The 23,901-nt window shown below is 39.8% G+C and overlaps 1 protein-coding gene and 1 long non-coding RNA gene across 2 annotated transcripts in view; one reads left to right on the top strand and one right to left on the bottom strand.

Annotated features, from left to right (window-relative positions):
* LOC111546454 overlaps positions 1–6,185 on the bottom strand; it is a 41,385-nt gene extending 35,200 nt beyond the window's left edge. The window contains exons 1-2 of the long non-coding RNA XR_002732787.3: positions 6,074–6,185; positions 2,399–2,567 (exon numbers count right to left, since the gene is read on the bottom strand). This is a non-coding gene — a long non-coding RNA (uncharacterized LOC111546454). The remainder of the gene's footprint in view (positions 1–2,398; positions 2,568–6,073) is intronic.
* TMX4 (thioredoxin related transmembrane protein 4) overlaps positions 5,063–23,901 on the top strand; it is a 51,245-nt gene continuing 32,406 nt past the window's right edge. The window contains exons 1-2 of the mRNA XM_023217870.3: positions 5,063–5,939; positions 13,807–13,922. Coding sequence (XP_023073638.2) covers positions 5,371–5,939; positions 13,807–13,922 — 685 coding nt within the window. The 5' untranslated portion in view covers positions 5,063–5,370. The remainder of the gene's footprint in view (positions 5,940–13,806; positions 13,923–23,901) is intronic.

A 23,901-nucleotide genomic window follows, 5' to 3' on the forward strand; every position in this document is an offset into this window, starting at 1 on the left:
TGGGTGCAATTCAGTGTATCTTCATGTTCGTGGTTTCTTCTACCATCTGTTCTAGTGAAGGGGTGGCCTGCCCCTCCACACCTGTGGGCGTTTCTCGTTAGGTGGAAGGAGAGACTTGAGAAAAGAAATGAGACGCAGAGACAAAGTATAGAGAAATAAAAAGTGGGCCCAGGGGACCGGTGCTCAGCATACAGAGGACCTGCTCCCGCATGGTCTCTGAGTTCCCTCAGTATTTATTGATCATTATCTTTACCGTCTTAGAAAAGGGAAGTGGCAGTATAATAGGATAATAGTAGGGAGAAGGTCAGCAGTAAGACATATGAATAAAGATCTCTGTGACATGAATAAGTTTAAGGAAAAGTGCTGTGCCTTGATATGCATATATAAACGTCTCCATAAACCTTTTTAGTGCATAAAGAGCAGCATTGCTGCTAGCACATCCCACCTTCAGCCCTAAGGCGGTTTTCTCCTTTCTCAGTAAACAGAACACACAATGGGGTTTTACACTGAGATGTTCCATTGCCCAGGGACGGGCAGGAGACAGATGCTTTTCTCTATCTCAACTGCCAGGAGGCCTTCTTTCCTCTTATACTAGTCCTCCTCAGCACAGACCCTTCACGGGTGTCAGGCTGGGGGGCGATCAGGTCTCTCCCTTCCCACAAGGCCATATTTCGGTCTATCACATGGGGAGAAACCTTGGACAACACCTAGCTTTCCTAGGCAGAGGTCCCTGCGACCTTCCACAGTGTATGTGTCCCTGGGTACTTGAGATTAAGAGAATGGTGATGACTTTTCACAAGCATACTGCCTTCAGGCACTTGTTTAACAAAGCACACCCTGCACAGTCCAAATCCGTTAAACCTTGAGTCACCACAGCACATGTCTCTTGCAAGGACAGGGTTGGGGGTAGGGTCAGAGATTAACAGCATCTCAAATATAGAACAAAATGGAGTCTCATATGTCTACTTCTTTCTATGTAGACACAGTCTGATCTCTCTTTCTTCTTCCCACATTCTAGGAAATATTACTGTGTCCTATTTAAATTCTCCATTCTACCTCTTGTTCCTATAAGGCATTCAGCAAATCTGTTTGTGTAATTACATTTTTGTACTATTGTTACTTTATGGACTAATTGTACATCATGGCTTAACTTATTTAGTATTTCCATACTGGTTTTACCATCTCCATTAGGAAAACCATCAGGTAACTGTCAGCGCGTCCGTGTGAAGAGACCACCAAACAGGCTTTGTGTGAGCAATAAAGCTTTTTTAATCACCTGGGCGCAGGTGGGCTGAGTCCGAAAAGAGAGTCAGGGAAGGGAGATAAGGGTGGGGCCGTTTTATAGGATTTGGGTAGGTAAAGGAAAATTACAGTCAAAGGGGGGTTGTTCTCTGGCGGGCAGGAGTGGGAGTCACAAGGTGCTCAGTGGGGGAGATTTTTGAGCCAGGATGAGCCAGGAAAAGGAATTTCACAAGATAATATCATCGCTTAAGGCAAGGACCAGCCATTTTCACTTCTTTTGTGGTGGAATGTCATCAGTTAAGGCAAGGCAGGGCATTTGCACTTCTTTTGTGATTCTTCAGTTACTTCAGGCCGTCTGGGTGTATACGTGCAAGTCACACGGGGTGCCATGGCTTGGCTTGGGCTCAGAGGCCTGACAGTAACTATATCCTATTATTATAGAGTTTGTAATCTGAATACCATCTCCTTATCTTTCATTGATTATCCTCTTAATATCAAGCCCTGACCTACTTTTATCAAAGGCATTGTCTATAGCTATGTATTAAAAATTTCTACCATTAGAATGTAAGTTTTATCCTTCTTTGTAAATCGTTTTCCTACTTCATTATTCAAGGGTAAAATAGGTGTGTTTACACAAATCTCAGCATATGCTTTTGAATGTTTTTTGAATAAGCTTAACAAAAATTCTGTAACATTTAATGAACACTTAAATACCAAGGCATCAATCCATCTACCTGCCCACAGGCTTGAAAATCATTTTCTCCAATACCTTTTGCATAAGATGCATCTTACAGGACCTACTCACAGAAGGTGCTCATGATGTTACCTCATCAGAGTCCTGGGAATTCCTTTGCCTATTAGGAACCACATATTTTTGTGTAACCATAGCTGCCCTGCAGTGCCACCATTACTCTGGGGGAAAAAAGCCCTTTCTCCTAGTATCAGGAACCAATCTTCTTAAAACTGTAAATCCATGTTTTAAGCATAAACATGGATCACATACTGACCGAGGATACCATTACAGCATAACAAATTACCCCAAATCTTAGTAGCTTGATATTATATAACAACATTGATTACCTCACAGTTTCTGTGGGTGGAGGTCCCAGCTAAGCTAAGCTTTGCTGCCTGGTTCTGGGTCATTTATAAGGCTTACCCATCTCAAGAGCACTGGTGACAGATTTGCTTCTAGGTCACTTATGTGGTTGTTTGAAGATCCAGTTCTTTGAGGGCTGTTGGGCTGAGGTCTCAGTTGCTTAGGCTGGAGGCTTCCCTTGGTTCCTTGTCACATGGAGCTCTCCACACAGAGTCACAAAGTGAGTGTGCTAGAGGAAAAGAAGATTCCAGCAAAATGGAAGTCTCAGGTTTTTGTAACCTTATCACAGAAGTGATAACCCATCAGTTTTCCCATCTCCTGTTAGAAGTGAGTCACCAGGCCCAACCCCCACTCAGGAGGAAAGGATCACACAAGGGCCTGAATACCAAGAGGGAGAGATCTCGGGAGCAGTGTCAGAAGCTGCCTATCCCAAGTACACCTATGGGATGGGTATTCTGCAATATAGGGGACACAAAGATACATAAGGTAAAGCCCTTGACCTTGAACAGTTTTTAGTAGTGGTTGGAGGAGAGAGGATAGAGGGTGATAACTACATACAATTGCATTATACTATAAAAGGTATGTGATGAAGTCATTGTATCAGTCCATTTTCACTCTGCTGATAAAGACACACCCGAGACTGTGTAATTTATACAGGAAAAAGCGTTTATTGGACTCACAGTTCCACATGGCTGGGGAAGCCTCATAATCAGGGTAGAAGGCAAGGAGGAGCAAGTCATGTCTTACATGGATGGCAGCAGGCCAAAAGAGAGAGAGCTTGTGCAGGGAAATTCCCAATTTTAAAACCATCAGATCTCATGAGACTTATTCACTATCACGAGAACAGCACGGGAAAGACCCACCCCCATGATTCAATTGTCTCCCATGGGGTCCCTCCCACAACACGTGGGAATTAGGGGAGCTACAAGATGAGATTTGGATGGGGACACAGAGCCAAACCATATCAGTTATACAGAAGAGCAACTGGATCTGAGAAGAGACAGCAGCTCATTCTGCATGAGCTATCAGAGGTACAATGTGGGCTACATGACAGAGACTGAATGATTCACTGGACAACTGGAGAAAAGTGTTCTAAGCAGAATGAAGGAGCAAGGAGACACTGAAGTACACAATGTACTTTGGGAATGGGGAGTAGCTGTGTGTTATTAGGACACAGGGAATTGTGGGAATAGTGGAATGTAAAGTGGGCAAAACTGAAGCTGGGCTGTGAAAGGCATTGTGTATCACGCTAAATGAAGTTGACTTTAGCATAGGAAAAATAGACATTACAGCATATCATTGCCTCCAAATATTAATATTAGTGTTGGCAATATTGCTGTGGCAAAAACCCCAATTATGTTTGCACCAACCTAATTTATAAGCTTTTTGAGTCAGACTATGTGCTAGGCATTATTCTTATCTCATATAATCTTCACAGCCACCTTTTGGAGCAGGTTCTATTACTACCTGCATTTTAACAGAACTTTGGTGTTAACTAGTTTTAGCCCCAAATCACATGGCTAGGAAGTGTCAGGGCTGAGATGCCAATCATGGTCTGACGGCAACAGCTCTCTTACCCTCGTCTGTGACTCCTCACCGCAAGGTCAGTCCCACACTTTCTTGCTACATTCTTCCTACCATCCTTCGTCTGAAGGCCAAAAAATGAAATATTTGAACCCACAGTTTTTGTTAAAGATAGGAAGTGCTTCGGTAATGACTGTCTTTTATGCTGCAGATGCTCTCTCTTTCCTTTTAGCTTTTCATTTTGTAAATTTTCCAACAAATGCACGAGTAGGTAAAATAGCAAAATGAACTTAGTTAGCTTCAACACTGACTAATGTTGCACCACTTTGCTTTCACCTACCTTCTTTCCATTCCCTACATTTTATTTCTGGGGTATTGTAAAACAAATTCTAGACATCATGTTACTTCATCCATAAATATCTCATTATCTATAACCAATAAAGCCTTTTAAAAATATAGTTATCACATCTTTATCACCTTCAGCAAAATTAATAGTATTTCCTTAATATCAGATGTTATTTTTAAGAACGCTTTAAAACCAATTACATATTCTATGCAAAAAAGTTGCACTGAAAATGATAGAATGATAGAATTACTGTTTATGAGTCACTTCTTTTCACAAGCACAATAAAATGTTTTCCATCGAGTTTATGGGATTGATGTGTATGTAATTCATAACAGTGAGTCTTAGTAGCATTCACTGCAAAGACATTTTCTTAAATTCCAATAGTTTGTAAACTCTTGAGTGTTTTATTTTAATGATAAGGGTTGGGTCCACATTGTTTTTAGCTAATACTAATTAATGCATAATCCAGGCCAGATCTTCTCTTCAGGCAAAATTAATTTCCCTCTCCTATAAGTACTGATTGAAATTTGCTCTCATGTGCCCTGAAGTACTTTTAGTCTTATTTTTAAAATTTATTTTAGTCTTTGTTTTAAGCCGAGGGCAGAAACCACATCCTTTTCATGATCTATTAACCACATTACCCAGGTTCGTAGTTTGCACAACTAGTAAACACATACAAAGCACCCTTTGAGAAAGCTTCCTCATCCTTTAATTGTAATCCAGTCTTACACACTAACGGTGTGGTGGTCCCAAGGTACAGATTCATCTAATGTGACCTGCAAAGAAACTGGAAAATCACTTGAGGCTACCCTCATTTTAGATCTGACAAAACTGTAGTCAAGAGAAATGTCAGGTCCATGTTACTGCAGGTGGCAATAGTCTTCACTGACTCATTTTATCGGTTAGTACCCATGTTTTTAAGAGTTTCTACAAAATTAACATTTTTTTTTGTAAAAACAAAATGCAATTGCATAGCCTAGTTTCATCAATATTCTCAATTAGTGATGCTTCAATATACACATGCAGAGAGTACTTAAATTTTCCTCTCTCTTCAGCAAGAGATACTACGTCCCTCCATTTTTCATGAAACGTAAGTGTACTTTGCATCCCGTTGCTTTTATGTTTGCTATTGAAGAGGGGATGGATTTTAAAATTATTGGCCATGTTTCCCCTTAGAGAAGGACACACGCGCCAACCCTGCCCTTACTGGAGCCTGGGCAGCAGCGGTGCGTGTTCTAACTTAGGCAACATTGGGTCATCTGTTTATTGTCAGCCTGGCGGTCAGGAAGAAAGGGCGGCGGTTGCTGAGGTAACCGACACCCCGGGCAACGGCAAGTGGAGGCGGGAGGGGGCGTGGCCTCGACGGGCAAGCGACGATAAGAGGTGGCGTCCGCCGCGGCGTGGCGAGCACCGCCTGTCTGCGCTGCCGGGCGTAGGCGGGGTGGCCCCTGCTTCTCCCGCCTCCTTGAAAAACCCGGGCGGGCGAGCGAGGCTGCGGGCCTGGCCGCTGCCTTTCCCTACACTCCCGGCCGAGGAGCCTCGCTCGGCGCCCAACATGGCGGGTGGGCGCTGCGGCCCGCAGCTAACGGCGCTGCTGGCTGCCTGGGTCGCGGCTGTGGCGGCGACGGCAGGCCCCGAGCAGGCCGCGCTGCCGGCGGAGCAGAGCCAGGTCCAGCCCATGACCGCCTCCAACTGGACGCTGGTGATGGAGGGCGAGTGGATGCTGAAATTGTGAGTGAGCCCGCCCGCCCCGCACGCCGCAGTGTCCTCGCGGGCGTCACCCTCCCAAGCCCGCGCGGCCCGCTCGCGATCCCGCATTGCCGCCTGGGCTCAACCTAAAACCCCGGACCCGCCCTGCCAACAACCTGCAGCGTCGGTGCCGGGCCGCTCGCGATCCTGCACTGCCGCTGGGCTCGACCTGGGGTCCCCGGACCCGCCTTGCCTACGACCTGCGGCGCTGGGGCCGGGCCGCTGGCGCCGCGCATGCGCGTCCAGCCCTCGCGGTGACAGCCGAGGGTGCAGCGCATCCCCTCGCTTTGGGGGACAGTTTTTTCGGGGTGGACTGGGCAGCTTCCCAAAGGGAGGAGAAGGGAAGGGAGAAAATCTACAAGCAAACCGTGTGCTTTTAGATATAGGTATGTATTGGAAGGGAAAGGACATTCAGTGACATCCATGAGCAATATGAATATTTAGCACAGGCTAAGCAAGTTACCTGTTGAAGGAATCGCAGCACGGTGAGGGCAGGCCATTTGTATCGTAGTCTTCCTTTTGAAGACCTTGAGATGTCATTGTGAAAGTAAAAAATATGGATACCTTTTAAGTTTTACAATAAGATTTCAAATAAATGTTGATATTTATTATAACTTTTAAACGTAGGGCTTTCTGGGTAATATTAATAATTGTGCTTGTGTCATAAAAGAACATACACATCACCCCTTTTAACAATAGAAGGTAAATGGTGGATAGTGCCTTTTCTTTAAGGAGATGGGAAACTACAGTTTTGAGTTAGGAGAAAGAAAGGGATTTGTTGATTATAGTTTAAACTTATAATAGGAAGTGGCCATTTGAAAGAGGCTTGCAGTGGACGGTGGACAGATGTCTGAATGGGCTTGAGAGACCATCATGGTGTGCTTGCAGGGAAAATGAAGAACGTGAACGTCCCGGGAAATGATTGCTGAGACTCTCTCTCTCTCATCTCTCTCATCTCTCTCCCCTCCCCGCCCAACATAAAATCTTTCAGGAAATTGCCACATCTCTTTAGCCTGTGGTTTCTGGCAATCTGTATACTACTATTTAATATTTGTTTTACGTTGAGGACACAGACAGAAAATTGGATCTTTCCTTTATCCAAGACCAAGTTTTGATTCTTTCAATTTAGATTGCAAGCAGGTGCCTATGGAGTGAAAACCTCAGTGTGAGATCAGAGCCAAAAGTTATGTCACACAGCAGATTACATTACTCAAAGAACATAAGGTATGTCGCCCCTTCAAATGTGCATTTACCTCTTAGTCACAAAGAAGGGGATATTTTAGACCTCAAAATGAAATACCCTTGGTATCATAATAAATCAATGAAATTATTAAAGGGAGCTGTAGACATGAATTATTAAAATACTCCACTTAACTATTTTTGGAAGGAGGTGAGGGGGTCATACTCTATTTGAGAAACTTTAAAAATAAGTGGAGCTGTATTAAGACTTCCATGTTTGTAATAATTTTAAGACTTTGAGATAAACTGCATTTTGTCAGCTAATACTACAGAAAGTTCTCTTTTCAGTAGGTGCTTACAAAATGTACTTTTTTCTAGATGTCATGTTTCAGGGTAAAACTGAGTTTGCATATGTATGTAAGGAAAGTTAAAACAGAAAGGCTTCATTTTTAATGACATCAACTCCTTTATGGGTCTTTTTGGAATTGCTTTGTTTTTGGTAATAGAATTAAGAACAATAAAACCTCGATAAGTTTTTAAATGAGTGAGAGCCAACAACGCCTGTGCTTGGCCATGTTGATGGTTCAAATTTTACTTTTTTATGAATGTGTAAACCTAAACATAGTGATCAATTGCTCTGAGTTTGTCATGTGTCCAGTTGTATGAAATATGCTTGGGCCGTGATGCAAGATGAGTCATGTAATCTGGAAGTAAGCTGTGTAGACACAAGGTCATTTTAGTAGACGTTCTCTTTTTATCGAGTGCACTTCAGAATAGGTGGCTAGGAAGCAAGGCTGTAAAGGAAAGTTGATCCAAACCATTCTATCCAACGTCTTTATACATACTAAAACCCAAGTGCTCATCCTAAAGAAATATTTTGGTTCTTATCTATTTGTGATCTATTTTTTCTGTATTATTAGGTGATACTCTTCCTCCTTGCTGTGAAAAAAAAATCCAATACTTAAAAAAATATAAAATTCATTATATCCTCATTACCACTATGGGCCTACTATGAATTTCTAAGAATTCATTTAAATAGCCTATATGTTACCAGATTTTTTTTTTTTCGATGTATATAACAGAGAAAAAAAAATGCATTAAAATTAGCTTCATCTTAATACTTAGTTCAGATAAACTGGTCATACATAAATGGAAATTGTTAGTAGTTCAAAGATGTTGTAGTTAACTTCTTTAAAGAAACAGATTGAGAAGCTTTTGTTGTAGTTAACTTCTTTAAAGAAACAGATTGAGAAACTTTCCGCTAGTATCAAAATGTATTCATTACTTTGAATGACAGTTCTTATTTGTTCATTTGCTTATATGCTCTCTTTCATTTGCAAATTTTTTCTTTTATATCCTGTGTCATACAGATCCCCTCTAATGCAGTTTCTGATTATGTTGGTATAGATAATTTATTCTTAAGAATCTAGCAGTATTTGGCAGCCCTGAGATGTGAAAAGCTTCTATTATGAAATTAAATTTGGTTATTTTTTCTTAGTCTTTCAAACAGTCAATTTTTTGGATTCTTGTAATTGAATTTCCAGTGTTTTAAAAATATATCTGTTAAAAGTATATTTGCAGTAATTCACCGTTTCTATTCTGACATTTTTAGAAATCTGAAGAGTTCTCCCATTGCTGTATACATTTTCCTTAATGCTATGGGCTTATTGTTATTATTATCATTTTTTAGATGGAGTCTCACTTTGTTGCCCAGGCTGGAGTGCAGTGGTGCGATCTCAGCTTAGTGCACCCTCTGCCTCCCGGGCTCAAGTGATTCTCCTGCCTCAGCCTCCCAAGTAGCTGGGATTACAGGCACCCGGCTATGGGCTTATTGTATACTCGTTTGCCCTTTTTCTGAATTAGGAAAAATGATTTAATCTTTAAAAGACTTTCTGATGCATGCTTTTCTCTATTTCCATTGTTTTATACTACTCTTCATTCAGTTCCTTTGCAACCTTTTGCTACTTTCAACACTTGCTTGGCTCTCATTATGTCAGTCCTGGAGAAAATGACTTTTGTTCTTTTGAAACACAGAAGTATGTAACATGATACATTATGGTGGACTTTTCCCCCAGAAGAAATAGATAGCCAAGTGGCTTAATTTTGATATTCAAGCTGATATTACGAGGAAAAGTATGTCTTTGGGTTAATTTACCTCTGTAAAGCATATAAATCTTTACAAATTATTGCTTTTTCTTATTTTTGTTCTTGGGGTGAGCATGTTTCAAAATTTAAATTAAACACCTGGTGATGGAGCAAAGCTGTGTTTATTTCCATAGGACATCTGGGTTTTAGTATTAGCTTTGCAGCCTTCCTTTATACCTGGAAAGAATGTGTTGAACATCACTACCTTAACTTGCCCATGTCAAACAGTTAGCATTTCTTGCAGTTTAATAGATTGTCTTGATGTCTTGATGGAATGTTTGAGAGATAGTCATTAAGTGCTTGTGTGTCAGGTTCAGTGTTGGGGAGCTGGGAAGGTGAAGAAGAATGAGCCTTCCAAGAGATTGGCCTACTGTGCTCTGAAGGAAATATGTAGTATAAGTTATGGCCATTGATTTAGTAAATGTTTACTGAATGCTTCCTCTGTGTTGGACATTCATCAGTGCTTCCCAATAGGGCACTATTGGCATTTTGGGTGGACAGTTCTTTTGTGTGCGAGAATGGCCCACATGTTGCAGAACCTTTGGCATCCTTGCCCATTATATTCCAGTAGTAGTCTCAGTCATGCGACATCAAAAAATTATAACTCCTATCCCCTGTGCACACTTCCAAATGCTTCTAATTGAAAACTACTGCTCTAGGTACTGTTATGGGTATTTAATAACATGCAAATGTTTGATTTTAGATAGTTTGCACAAAGGGTTTAAAGTCAGGAGAAAAGAAAGTGTAGAGAAGCACTGGTGAAATTAGAGTCAAAACAGAAGAAGAGTTGTTTATTATTGGTAAATAAAAAGTTATCGTTAATAAAATTTCCTTTCTAGGAAATATATTTAAGTAAGTCCGTCTCTGAAATATTTAGCACACCTAATGAAATCTTACACCAAATTCAGTAAGTTCATGGAGTAAAAGATTCAAGGTCCTTCAACCATGTTACATCAAGCAGAACCTCAGGTCACTTTGTACATGAATACTAACATGGACAACGAAAGCATGCTGTTGAATTTTGTTTCCCAGAAATGGTTAAAAACATTACACTGACATATAAGTTGGTGTAATTTACCAGAGCTTTTTGGCTATCTGGAATATATTTCAAATATCTTTATGAAGTTTACTAATTTTACATACCACTGTGACCTGCAAACAAGTCAACAAAAGTTCAGTAGAAAATATAACAGTGGACAGTTTATATGACTATAATGGAGCTAATTGCTCTTGGAGCCTCTTAAGGATTATGTGTAAGAGGCAAAGTTATGGCAGGTCATATCTTTTATAGTTCTTAGGAGAAGATTGCCAATGCGAACTAGTATGAAATAAATATTATGAAGATCATGTTCAGTTCTTTCTGATATGTTTAATTTATGCATATATACATAAATTATATATATATATGTATCTATGTGTGCACAGAGCGAGAGATGAGCATGAAGGTCACATGACTGATCCCTGCATTCATTTTGTCCCTGGAAGTATTTTACTTAGTTTCTAAATTCTTGTACAAATTACTGTTCTTTAGATACAAAAGAATATTAAAAACTTTAAAAACTGCAGCAACAATGGACCAGTTCCCATGCTAAGGACTCAGAGCTGGCTTATCTCTACCACTGAAAGAACATCTGGGTGCATTCCAACACAAATCAGCTGTGATTAAACCTTTGAAATAATGGCATTAACAATGCCACAGACCAGTGGATAGCAGCTATATAGAAATGGCATATCTAAAATTACCTTAATGGCATATATGAGGATGTATTATAATTGTATATCCGAAGGTCAGTTTCACCAAAAACTAACTTAGTAATAGCCTATCTAGAGAGTAAGGCCTGTATTTTTTAAATTATGAAACATGCATGATTTTTTTTTTTTTTTTTTTGAGACGGAGTCTTGCTCTGTGGCCCAGGCTGGAGTGCAGTGGCTGGATCTCAGCTCACTGCAACCTCCACCTCCCGGGTTCACGCCATTCTCCTGCCTCAGCCTCCCGAGTAGCTGGGACCACAGGCGCCGGCCACCTCGCCCGGCTAATTTTTTGTATTTTTAGTAGAGACGGGGTTTCACCGTGTTAGCCGGGATGGTCTCGATCTCCTGACCTCGTGATCCGCCCGTCTCGGCCTCCCAAAGTGCTGGGATTACTGGCTTGAGCCACCGCGCCCGGCCGAAACATGCATGATTTAATAATTACTGATGTAGCAAATGTGCCTGTGACTTATATACAAAGAGAGTCCTTGGGAAATAAAGAAGATCTGAAGTTCATTATATTATATTTTACTTCAAGATAACTTCCTTATTCTTGTTACTTTCTTATAACTTCTGTCTTTCTCCCTCAGCGTGTTGGTGTTGAGTTTTATATACCTTGATGATTTTTATCAAAGAAATACTTCCATCTGGGTTCTTGCTCTGAGTGGTCTTAAGCACATCTCTATACTTGCTTTGTCTGTTTGGCAGGGAGGCTGTAAGGTCAGATGAGCTAATGCATCATAAAAGTGTCTTGAACCCCAAACAATATTACAAATGACATTTGTATTAATGGTTGCTCCTATTAAAGAAATATGTGCCTGCTATATTTCATCTAATCTCTCAGTAACCTTCTAAGGTAGCTACTGTTATCCCATTTTACAGTTGAGGAAACTGAGGCAGGGAGATATTATTAACCTGTCCAGAATATCATGGTTAATTCCTGGTTGATCTTTCTGATTGTTCTGGCAGAGCTCTTATCCAATATCATGGAATGCCTATTGAAATGTACTTAATAATTCAGACTTCCTATTTTTCCCTAAAGTTTGCCAACTGCCTGAGTCTCATCTGTTACTTGGATATTTAGAAACTACATAGAAAATAACTATTTTCTCAGATGAAGAATATGATTTACATTAAAGTTGATACACTTGTTTATTCAGCAAACATTTATTGAACACCTACTGTATATTAAGAATGTACTTTGCCCTGGAAATACAGAGACATGAATGTTTTAAAAAGTCTTCATTCAACGATGTCAGCAGATTAATGTCAGGAAGATTAATGACGTTTTAGCATGATTTTGGAATTAGCTATATAGTAGTCTTTTCTAGAGATGGTAAACAACTGTGCTTGCTAAGTCTTGCTGCTTCTAGGGCTTGTCTGGAGAAAGTAATGACTGCTTTGCCTTGGGGTAGCCCGTTCTCTTCTGGGTTCTGCCTAATTTTCAATACTTTTTGTGAAATAAACACATTCCTTCCCCTAGTCTTGGCTTTTTAACCGCTGACTCATCTTTAATAATGTGAAAAATCAAAATCCTGCACAATTTCAGTTTTTTGTTTTTGTTTTCTTATTCAGGAAAGTTGGTTTATGTGTGTCATTGCATTGAGTTTTTTTTAATGGTACTTACCAGCATGCCTTTGCACAGTTCAAAATTTTGAAGGGATTTGTAAATGATGACCTGACAGGCACCTATGAGCCTAAATCTTGTTACAGGATTTGATCAGTTTTGTACTTTTCTCCTTACTTTGTTTCCCTTCCTAAGGCATTTTGAGTGTGTGAGTGTTAAATTCTATTGGCAGGCATTCTTTTCTACTTCTCTTTCTCTCCCCTGGCCCCTTTCCTCCCTTAATACAGAAATAACAGGTGCCACATTTTGTAAAAACAATTCAGGAATGGAACAAATGGTAATAAATTGGAGGGAATTGACATTTTAAAAATGCTCAGCCTGCTTACCCACAAGTTGGTGTATTTCTCTATTTATTCAAGACTTTATTATGAAAAATTTTAAGCAGACACAAAAATAAGAGTAGTATAGTTTTTGCCCCCATGCGTATCTCTGTTCATCTCTGGATTGTACCATCCACAAGGAGAGGAGGCACCAAATCTCCTTCACAATTGTACTCTCAGCTTCTACCATAGTACTTTCTTAGTATTTATTGAATGAAAAATACTGTAAAAAGTAGGGTTCTGACTTGAAAGCCAAGGTATTTTTAACTCCTGCTAAATTTAAGAAAGTGTTGGATAGAGCTGGTTTGGCCGATAGCTTCTACTTTCCTTTTCAGAATGTTTCAGAATAACCACAGATTTTGGAAACATTCTTGAGGATGCTCAAGCAACAGATCTGGTCTCTGCCCATCAGATCTATAGCTCTGATGGATTTGAAACTGGTTTGGCTAGTTTAGGGGCACCCTGTGAAAATTGTTCTCCTTTAGTGGGGCACTAAAAAGAGTGCTTACCCTCAAAGATCAAAAGCTATCTGGAGAGAAAAAAAATTGTACGAATAGCATTGAAATAAAATGTTTATGGATAATAATTATTGGAAATATTATCAAACTTTGGCCAAATTTTTTCCTATAGAATTGACATTCATACATTAAATCCTAGTTGGGGACAGTGTGCTTCTGTTTTTCTATGTCAAATGACTTTGGAAAAGCCTCTTTTCATAATTCTCCTTTTTGAAGAATTTATTTTTTAATTTAAATACTTGATTTCTCTATTTTGTTTTGCAGATTTCTTCTGTATGTTTATCAATATAATTCTTATTCTTCTCTTATAGTTATGCCCCGTGGTGTCCATCCTGCCAGCAGACTGATTCAGAATGGGAGACTTTTGCAAAGAATGGTGAAATGCTTCAGATCAGTGTGGGGAAGGTAGATGTCATTCAAGAACCAGGTACTGTAAATGTTGAACATAAAATGCAAAAGTTTAACGACTTTTTATTTTGAATTTTTTTCAAGCGTATAGAAAAGTTGAGACTCTGGGATATTGATTATCCATGAACTGGCCACCTTTAATTAGCAGGTGGCCTACTTGGATCTGTCTCTGCATGTATGTGTTTGCACATACATATTTGCATATATAATTCTATTTTTATTTTGCTGAATCATTTGAAAGTAAGTTATCGACATCATGATAATTTACCCTTCAATTCTTTAGCACGTTGAAGGCTTCTTAATTATTTCCCATGTCTTTTTTTTGTATAGTTTTTTGCCTGAGGACCCAATCATGGTTCATAAATTACATTTCGTTGTTATGTCTTTTTAGCCTCTCGCAATTGACAATTATCCCTCATCTTTTAAAATGACATTGATATTTTGAAAAGGCTAGGATTTTCCTGTTTCCTTATGGTGACATGTAACTTATAAGAATATTAACTTATATGAGTATGTTCTGCAAACTGAGAGTTTAGGTGCATGATTTAGGTTAGACATTTATGGCAAGAGTACTTCTAAGATGATGCTGTGACTTCATATTACATCTCATTAGAAGGGATATGCTATCACCATTAGTAATGTTAAGTTTGAGCACTTCGATATGGTGGTGACACTAAGTATCTCAGTTATGAAGAAAGGATCTCACATTGTGATTAGCAAGTAACCTCTGGGATGATTCTTTGGGGTTTTAAGATCCACGAATGCCTGAATCAGATATTATATTTCACTGTGGTTCCAGAGAGTGAATTTCTAATTCTCTCATTCTGTCTACACTGATTAGCTGTGAATGATATAATTTTTCAGAAGAATGAATCATTTTTACCCCAAAGAGTGGAGCGATATAGAGACTTTTAAATTTTGAAAAGATGTATACAATAAATTTGTCTTTGCAGTTTTAAAGTAACTGTATATTATGTATAAAATGAGAAGAAAAGTTGGCCTTTTATAATCTAAATCTCTAAAATGTGGCTATTTTCAAATTTTAACAGTCATCTTTTTCATTGACATTCAATTTATACCTACTGTGTCCCCTCATCCTTTTACAAGGGCAAAAAGAAGATGGGCACAGAAGTGTAGACATTTATTTTCTATAATAAACTATGAGTTCAAAAAACACTAAGTAATGAAGTACCAGTTACTTTGACAACAGAATAGATGGTACATGTTAAAATTGATGTATCAACAAACGCATGGAGCGAGATTTCTATTAAAAGCCATGAATCCTCATGCCTCTATCTTTGTAAGCATTTGAAACAAATCCACCTGCCTGTCCTCCATCTAGAGATGGACAAGATTTTGGCTGTTATAATAAGTTAATTCTATTTGGAGGCTAAATCATTACAGATATATTTTTGCCGGAAACTTGTTTTCATCCTTAGAGTTTAAGTAAAATAAAATCAGGTATAAGACTTGTTAATTAGGCCGGGCGCGGTGGCTCAAGCCTGTAATCCCAGCACTTTGGGAGGACGAGACGGGCGGATCACGAGGTCAGGAGATCGAGACCATCCTGGCTAACACGGTGAAACCCCGTCTCTACTAAAAAAGGCAAAAATCTAGCCGGGCGAGGTGGCAGGCACCTGTATTCCCAGCTACTCGGGAGGCTGAGGCAGGAGAATGGCGTAAACCCGGGAGGCGGAGCTTGGCAGTGAGCGGAGATCCAGCCACTGCACTCCAGTGAGACTCCATCTCAAAAAAAAAAAAAAAAAAAAAAAAAAAACCACTTGTTAATTACTGGGCACCATCCACATTTTATGATGGGTTTCTTAAAAATGCAGCTGGTCAACTTGCATTTCAATAATTTGGCACACCTGCTCAGAATTTATAGCATAATTTGAATTAAAAGAATTAAACAGGCTTGTGATGGGTTCACAAATCTTATGTTTAATTATAGTCTTTCCTTCTAAAAATGTAGACTTACAGCTATTTTTAACATTATGAATTGATTAGGTTTTCTTGATGATGAAATAAGAGATAGACTGATTTTAAGAAACATTTTTAATACATTCAGTGTTGACTCAGTTATTTATATATCTGAGATATATATACTTGAAATACTCATTAAAGAAGAAGGAAAAACCTCTGGAATTCTGTAGGAATACTGAAAAAACGAAGTCTAACAAAAGATTATTATTTTGTATGTTTGAACAATTTTTTATAGGCAGAGGCTCTAGAATTCTTTTAAATGATAAAGATTTAAAAAGTGCAACTCATAAATAAAAAATAGGAGATAAACTTCTACGTCATGATTATTTGAGAGACCTAGAAAATATTTCATTTTATATTATATGGTTTTAAATTTATAATTTTACTTTTAATGCTTTCAGTTAATCTTTTAATAGCGATTAGAAGTAATGTGTTTATTCAACAAGTATTTGAATTTCTACCATAAACAGGCCCTGTAATAGATACCAGTGATACAAAGGTGAATAAGGAGGACAGAGGCCTTGCTCCTCATGGAGCTACATTCTAGTGGAGGAGATAAATAGTAACGAAAGACAATTGGCAAATAATATCAGATGGTGCTAAAGGATATGAAGAAAAAGTAGGATAAAAATGTACCAAATGGCCGGGCGCAGTGGCTCACGCCTGTAATCCCAGCACTTTGGGAGGCCGAGGTGGGCGGATCACGAGGTCAGGAGATCGAGACCATCCTGGCTAACACGGTGAAACCCCGTCTCTACTAAAAATACAAAAAAATTAGCCGGGCGTAGCGGCGGGCACCTGTAGTCCCAGCTACTCGGGAGGCTGAGGCAGGAGAATGGCGTGAACCCGGGAGGCGGAGCTTGCAGCGAGCCGAGATGGCGCCATTGCACTTCAGCCTGGGGGCAGAGCGAGACTCCGTCTCAAAAAAAAAAAAAAAAATGTACAAAATGATTGGAGCTACCTCTTAAATTAGGATGGCCAGGGAAGGAGCAGAGATAAATAGGTTTCGATTTATCAAGACGATTTATCAAGACGTATTTAGCCAGAGATCTTTGATAAATTGAGGAAGTAAATTTCAAAAGCTTTGTGAGAGGAGCATTCTAGGCAGAGCAAACACCATGTGCAGATAGGAGTGTACCTGGCTTATCTGGAGAACAATAGGACCACCGATGGAGTACTTGAGATAAATGGGGATGGAGAAGTAGCTAGGGACCACACCCTGTGAGGTCTTGTTGCTGTGGCAAGGAGTTTAGATTTTCTACAAAGTATGATAGGGAGCTACTGGAAGATTGGAGCAGGAGAGATATATGATATGATGTATGTTTTAAAATAATTCCTTTGGCAGCTATGTGAAAAAATTGACTACAGGGGATCAGAAGGAAGCAGGGAGAATGGTTAAGAGGTAAATCAGTAGTCCAGAGTTGAGAAGATGGTGGCTTGGACTAGTAACAACAGTGTTAAGTGGTGGGATTCTTGAGATACTAGGATTTTCTGATGGATTGGTTGCCAGCTGGGGTGGAAAAGGAGAAAATGGAGGAGACTAAGGAGAAGTAGGTTTGGGACAGGGGCTAAGTTTGGGATGTTAAATAGACATCCAAATAGAGATGAAATAGAGATGTAAGTTTGAGGCCCATCAATATACTTGGCATTGGAGCTAGAAGAACAATTCGGATTATCTAGGATATGTGTGTGCCAGAGTAGTGAGAACTGACCACTGCAACATTTAGAAAAAAAGAAGTTGCAGCCAGGTGCAGTGGCTCACGCCTGTTATCCCAGCACTTTGGGAGGCCGAGGCGAGTGGATCAACTGAGGTCAGGAGTTCAAGACCAGCCTAGCCAATATGGTGAAACCCTGTCTCTACTAAAAATGCAAAAAATTAGCTGGGCGTGGTGGCGGGTGCCTATAATTCCAGGTACTTGGGAGGCTGAGGCAGGAGAATCGCTTGAACCCAGGAGGCAGAGGTTGCAGTGAGCCGAGATAGTGCCATTGCACTCCAGACTGGGCAACAAGAACATAACTCTGTCTCAAAAAAAAAAAAAAAAAAAAAAAGAAGTTCCATCAGAGGAGAAGGAAAACCAGTGAGATAAGAGAGAGAGGGAGAAGTAGGAGGGTCTGGAAGCCAAGTGAAGAAAGATTGTCTTAATGTGATACTAACTCACTGGCAAGCCTCTGGGGCAGCTTGCCTCCATCTTGGAAGCAATTTATTTATTTCCTTTTTGCAAACACTGACATCTTGAATGAACAGTAGAAACTCGTTGAAATGATATTATTTTTCCCCACAGTTCAGCACTTCACTGTGTATTTCTGTATACAAATTTCTCTTTGGTTGCAGATCTTCATTAGTGTATTCTTGCCTTGCCACAAAAGTGCTAGTAAGGAGTAATTTCATTTATTTCCCTGTAAGTAAAATTTAAAGAGGGGAAACAATAATTTTTGAAGTGTCATGCATACTCTTTAGTTATTCTTGTAACTCTTCCATCAGTTATCTATTAAGATATTTTAAGTATTTTAAAGTAAGATTTAAGATTTATCAGTGAAACGGGAAGAGTTCCCTTCTCCCCTCACAGGATGTGCGATGGGGATGTAGCTTGCTTCTTTTGTGCCGGCTGCTCAAACCTCCAGGGGGAACATGCAGATGGGCAGGCTGTGGGGCTCCGATCCCACCGCAGCATATAGGGGTGAATGTTTACAGCTGAAGCCCCAGTGGGTGTGTGTTACTGTGTGCTCTTTCAGTTTAGCCATCCATAGGTGGCTTGTGTTAGTCAGCTCAATTAGACCCCCCTGCCTTATCACAAGGACAGAGGGCTTCGTGCGTTGGTGTACCAGAAGAATCGGATCACATGTGGGCTTGGATAATGAGTGCAAGGTTTTATTGAGTGGAAGTAGCTCTCAGCAAGAGGGGAATGGAGTGGGAAGGGTGGTAGTTTTCCCCTAGAGTTGGGCCGCCCAGCGGCTGGTCTGTCCTCCAACCACACTGGCCAAACTCTGCCAGTGTCTGCTAGTGTATTCTTCTGCTGGCGTGCTCCTCTCAGCATCCTGTTGATGTCCAACCGCTGTGTGTTCTTCTGCCCATGTCTTCCTCTGGAAGCCCAGCTGCTTGTTTGTGTGCCTGCTAGAGACTCGGGGTTTATATATGCACAGGATGGGGGTGTGGCGCGCCAGGGTGGTCTTGGGAAATGCCATATTTGGGCACAAAAACAGAAATGCCTGTCCTTGCCTAGGTCCGTGGGCACAGCCCCAAGGGTCGAGCCCTCTCCAGGGGCCCCTCTTTCCCCTCCCAACACTTCGCTGCCCCTCTCCCGTATCATCAAGACTAGAGACTATAATCATGTTGCATTTTTATGGCTGAGATGCAGAAGCCGAGCAAAGGGCAGCCCTTAGATTAGGTTACATTACATTGCCTGTTAAATACTGCATAGATCAGGTGATGTTTCAGTTAAGTTGACTTTGAGAAATTAAATTTAATGAGTATATACTTGAACCTTCTGTTCTATGCAGATGAGCTTAGTTGTCAAGGACAGGAAAACAGCAGCTGCTCATAGAGCCCATGTGGGTGATGGCTATTTCACTAGATTAGAGGTAAGCCAGACTCCTTCCACAGCCAAGAGTAAGCATTGTCTTTAAAAGTACTGATTAATGCAGAAGCCAATTTAGTTTGCTGTACTTTTAGTGTTATATTTTTAATTTTATAGTTGTAAATTTTATCTTGTATTCTATTATGCTGACAACTTTATTTCAATCTCAAAGGTAAGGTTAATTCTCCTTTTTTTTATTGTGTTTTCCTTCTGCTGCCCTCTTTGGTGATAATAACAACATTTAGTGAGCATTTACTTCAGCCTGTAATTGTTCTATACACTTAGATGCATTTTAGTTTTATAACAACCCTATGAAGAACAAACTGTTTATCTCTGTTTTACTCAGAAAACTGAGGCTAGGATAGATTTAGTAACATGACAAGGGTAACACGCTAATAAATAGTACAACAATTGCTAATAGATAGCTATTAGCTATCTCTATTTTCTTAATACTGAACTTAAATAATTTCTGTTGGGTTTTGGCTTATCAAAATGTAATTCTCTTTCATAATTTTTTTCTTTCTCTAAGTTTTTAATTTTTCTTTCTTTTGCTGCATGTGTTTAAGTTTTCTGATACAATGTTAAAATCTGTCCTGCATTCTCCATTTGTGCCCACTTTATGTTGCATCATAGTCTTCATTTTAAAGTGGAAGCAACCCTTAAAGTGAAAAAGGCATGTAGAAAATTTGGAAGGCTTTGTGGCCTTTTTTACTGAAAAGCTTGGGAGTGTACTTGTTTCTTTCAAGCTTACTGAAGTTATTGCAGTGAACTGTTACCCTGAAACAAGCTGCTATTATGATGTTCAAGTTCTTTGTCAAGATCCACATTTAACTTACTGTTGTTAAACCCTGAAGCCACAACCTCAGATGGTGCTTCTGTGTTCCAAGTGGTCATGTTTTAATTTCAGGTAATGAAAATTTCTCTTGACACTTCATAGAATCAGTGTTAAAGGTTAGAAGACATTTTTGGAGCACTGAGATGAGGCCCGAGTTTTCAGATGCCCTTTAGCCTCCCAGAAGTGACTTTTTTTTTTTTTTTTTTTTTTTTTTTTTGAGGTGAATTTCTTATGGTGTTGGATCTACAAGGATTTAGTAGTGTGTCATCATCCAAGGAGGATTTTGTCTGTTCTGGATCTTGTTGTTGTTGATATTACTGAATATATCTTTACATGACAGAATATTATTCCAGGCAGCAAACTGAACTCATGTCTGAGGTGGATGCTGCAACCTTATTAATATTCCACATAGGTTGTCATTTGAAGAAATACTGACAAACATAAATGAAAGTAATCTTGAGGTGACATAATTTATTGGTCTTTATTTTAATAAACCTTGATGGCCTTGTAAATTGGTACAGTAGTCACTGAAACAACATAGCAATTCATATCAAGAAACATAAAGTTATTATACCCTTTAATGTGGCAATTTTGGGAACAACTCTCCTGTTATTCCTTTTAGCCACAACCAGAAAGATGCAGAAAAACTTCAGAGACCATCTGTCACTTTGACTCTTTTTCTTGGTACTCACTGATTTTCTTTTTTTTTGAGACGGAGTCTTGCTCTGTCCCCCAGGCTGGAGTGCAGTGGCGCGATCTCGGCTCACTGCAAGCTCTGCCTCCTGGGTTTATGCCATTCTCCTGCCTCAGCCTCCCAAGTAGCTGGGACTACAGGCGCCTGCCACCACACCCGGCTAATTTTTTTGTATTTTTAGTAGAGACGGGGTTTCACCATGTTAGCCAGGATGGTCTCGATCTCCTGACCTCGTGATCTGCCCGTCTTGGACTCCCAAAGTGCTGGGATTACAGGCGTGAGCCACCGCGCCCGGCAGTACTCACTGATTTTCATGTGTACATTTATTTGTAAAGATAATTTATGTTTTCTGAAATAAGGTGCAATTTCTAAAAGACTTAAGACTAAAGTCTCCGGAATCTGGAAATGTTTTATATATTGTATAATTAAATGTGTTTTATGAAATATTTTTCTGCTTATTTATTTACTTCCTTATTTATTGTCATAGCCAGTGATGACTAAGAATGTACAAAAGATTTTAAAGAGCAAGTTAAAAAATCACCTTAAGTTATACCTAACATTTAATAGAAATCTTGTCTCTTTATTCAGATACAAATAAAATCTGAGTAAAAAATGTTAAGACGTGATGAGATACTATTTAATTTCTTCATTCCATTTTAAAAAACCATACAAATAAAATATACATCCCTAATACCATAACTGTCCTTAGAGTTTTGGCTGGTCATAAGAATCTATAGTTAGGTAAGAAGTAATGTATGGAAGATGGCCGAATAGGAACAGCTTCAGTCTCCATCTCCCAGCGCGAGCGACACAGAAGACCGGTGATTTCTGCATTTTCAACTGAGGTACTGGGGTCATCTCACTCGGGGAAGTGACAGGAAGGACACCTATATCAAAACCCCATCAGTACGTCACCATCATCAAAGACCAGAGACAGATAAAACCACAAAGATGGGGAAAAAGCAGGGCAGAAAAGCTGGAAATTCAAAAAATAAGAGTGCATCTCCTCCTGCAAAGGAGCACAGCCCATCGCCAGCAATGGATCAAAGCTGGTCAGAGAATGATTTTGATGAGATGAGAGAAGAAGGCTTCAGTCCATCAAACCTCTCAGAGCTAAAGGAGGAATTACGTACCCAGTGCAAAGAAACTAAAAATCTTGAAAAAAGAGTGGAAGAATTGACAGCTAGACTAATTAATGCAGAGAAGGTCATAAACGAAATGACAGAGATGAAAACCATGACACGAGAAATACGTGACAAATGCACAAGCTTCAGTAACCGACTCGATCAACTGGAAGAAAGAGTATCAGCGATGGAGGATCAGATGAATGAAATGAAGCGAGAAGAGAAACCAAAAGAAAAAAGAAGAAAAAGAAATGAACAAAGCCTGCAAGAAGTATGGGATTATGTCAAAAGACCAAATCTACGTCTGATTGGGGTGCCTGAAAGTGAGGGGGAAAATGGAACCAAGTTGGAAAGCACTCTACAGGATATCATCCAGGAGAACTTCCCCAACCTAGCAGGGCAGGCCAACATTCAAATTCAGGAAATACAGAGAACGCCACAAAGATACTCCTCCAGAAGAGCAACTCCAAGACACATAATTGCCAGATTCACCAAAGTTGAAATGAAGGAAAAAATCTTAAGGGCAGCCAGAGAGAAAGGTCGGGTTACCCACAAAGGGAAGCCCATCAGACTGACAGCAGATCTCTCGGCAGAAACTCTACAAGCCAGAAGAGAGTGGGGGCCAATATTCAACGTTCTTAAAGAAAAGAATTTTAAACCCAGAATTTCATATCCAGCCAAACTAAGTTTCATAAGTGAAGGAGAAATAAAATTCTTTACAGATAAGCAAATGCTTAGAGATTTTGTCACCACCAGGCCTGCCTTACAAGAGACCCTGAAGGAAGCCCTAAACATGGAAAGGAACAACCGGTACCAGCCATTGCAAAAACATGCCAAAATGTAAAGACCATCGAGCCTAGGAAGAAACTGCATCAACTAATGAGCAAAATAACCAGTTAATATCATAATGGCAGGATCAAGTTCACACATAACAATATTAACCTTAAATGTAAATGGACTAAATGCTCCAATTAAAAGACACAGACTGGCAAACTGGATAAAGAGTCAAGACCCATCAGTCTGCTGTCTTCAGGAGACCCATCTCACATGCAGAGACATACATAGGCTCAAAATAAAGGGATGGAGGAAGATCTACCAAGCAAATGGAGAACAAAAAAAAAGCAGGGGTGGCAATCCTAGTCTCTGATAAAACAGACTTTAAACCATCAAAGATCAAAAGAGACAAAGAAGGCCATTACATAATGGTAAAGGGATCAATTCAACAGGAAGAGCTAACTAGCCTAAATATATATGCACCCAATACAGGAGCACCCAGATTCATAAAGCAAGTCCTTAGAGACTTACAAAGAGACTTAGACTCCCATACAATAATAATGGGAGACTTCAACACTCCACTGTCAACATTAGACAGATCAACGAGACAAAGTTAACAAGGATATCCAGGAATTGAACTCATCTCTGCACCAAGCGGGCCTCATAGACATCTATAGAACTCTCCACCCCAAGTCAACAGAATATACATTCTTCTCAGCACCACATCACACTTATTCCAAAATTGACCACATAATTGGAAGTAAAGCACTCCTCAGCAAATGTAAAAGAACAGAAATTATAACAAACTGTCTCTCTGACCACAGTGCAATCAAACTAGAACTCAGGACTAAGAAACTCAATCAAAACCGCTCAACTACATGGAAACTGAACAACCTGCTCCTGAATGACTACTGGGTACATAACGAAATGAAAGCAGAAATAAAGATGTTCTTTGAAACCAATGAGAACAAAGATACAACATACCAGAATCTCTGGGACACATTTAAAGCAGT

Source organism: Piliocolobus tephrosceles, chromosome 20 (genome assembly GCF_002776525.5).
Source record: "Piliocolobus tephrosceles isolate RC106 chromosome 20, ASM277652v3, whole genome shotgun sequence".
NCBI lineage: Eukaryota > Metazoa > Chordata > Mammalia > Primates > Cercopithecidae > Piliocolobus > Piliocolobus tephrosceles.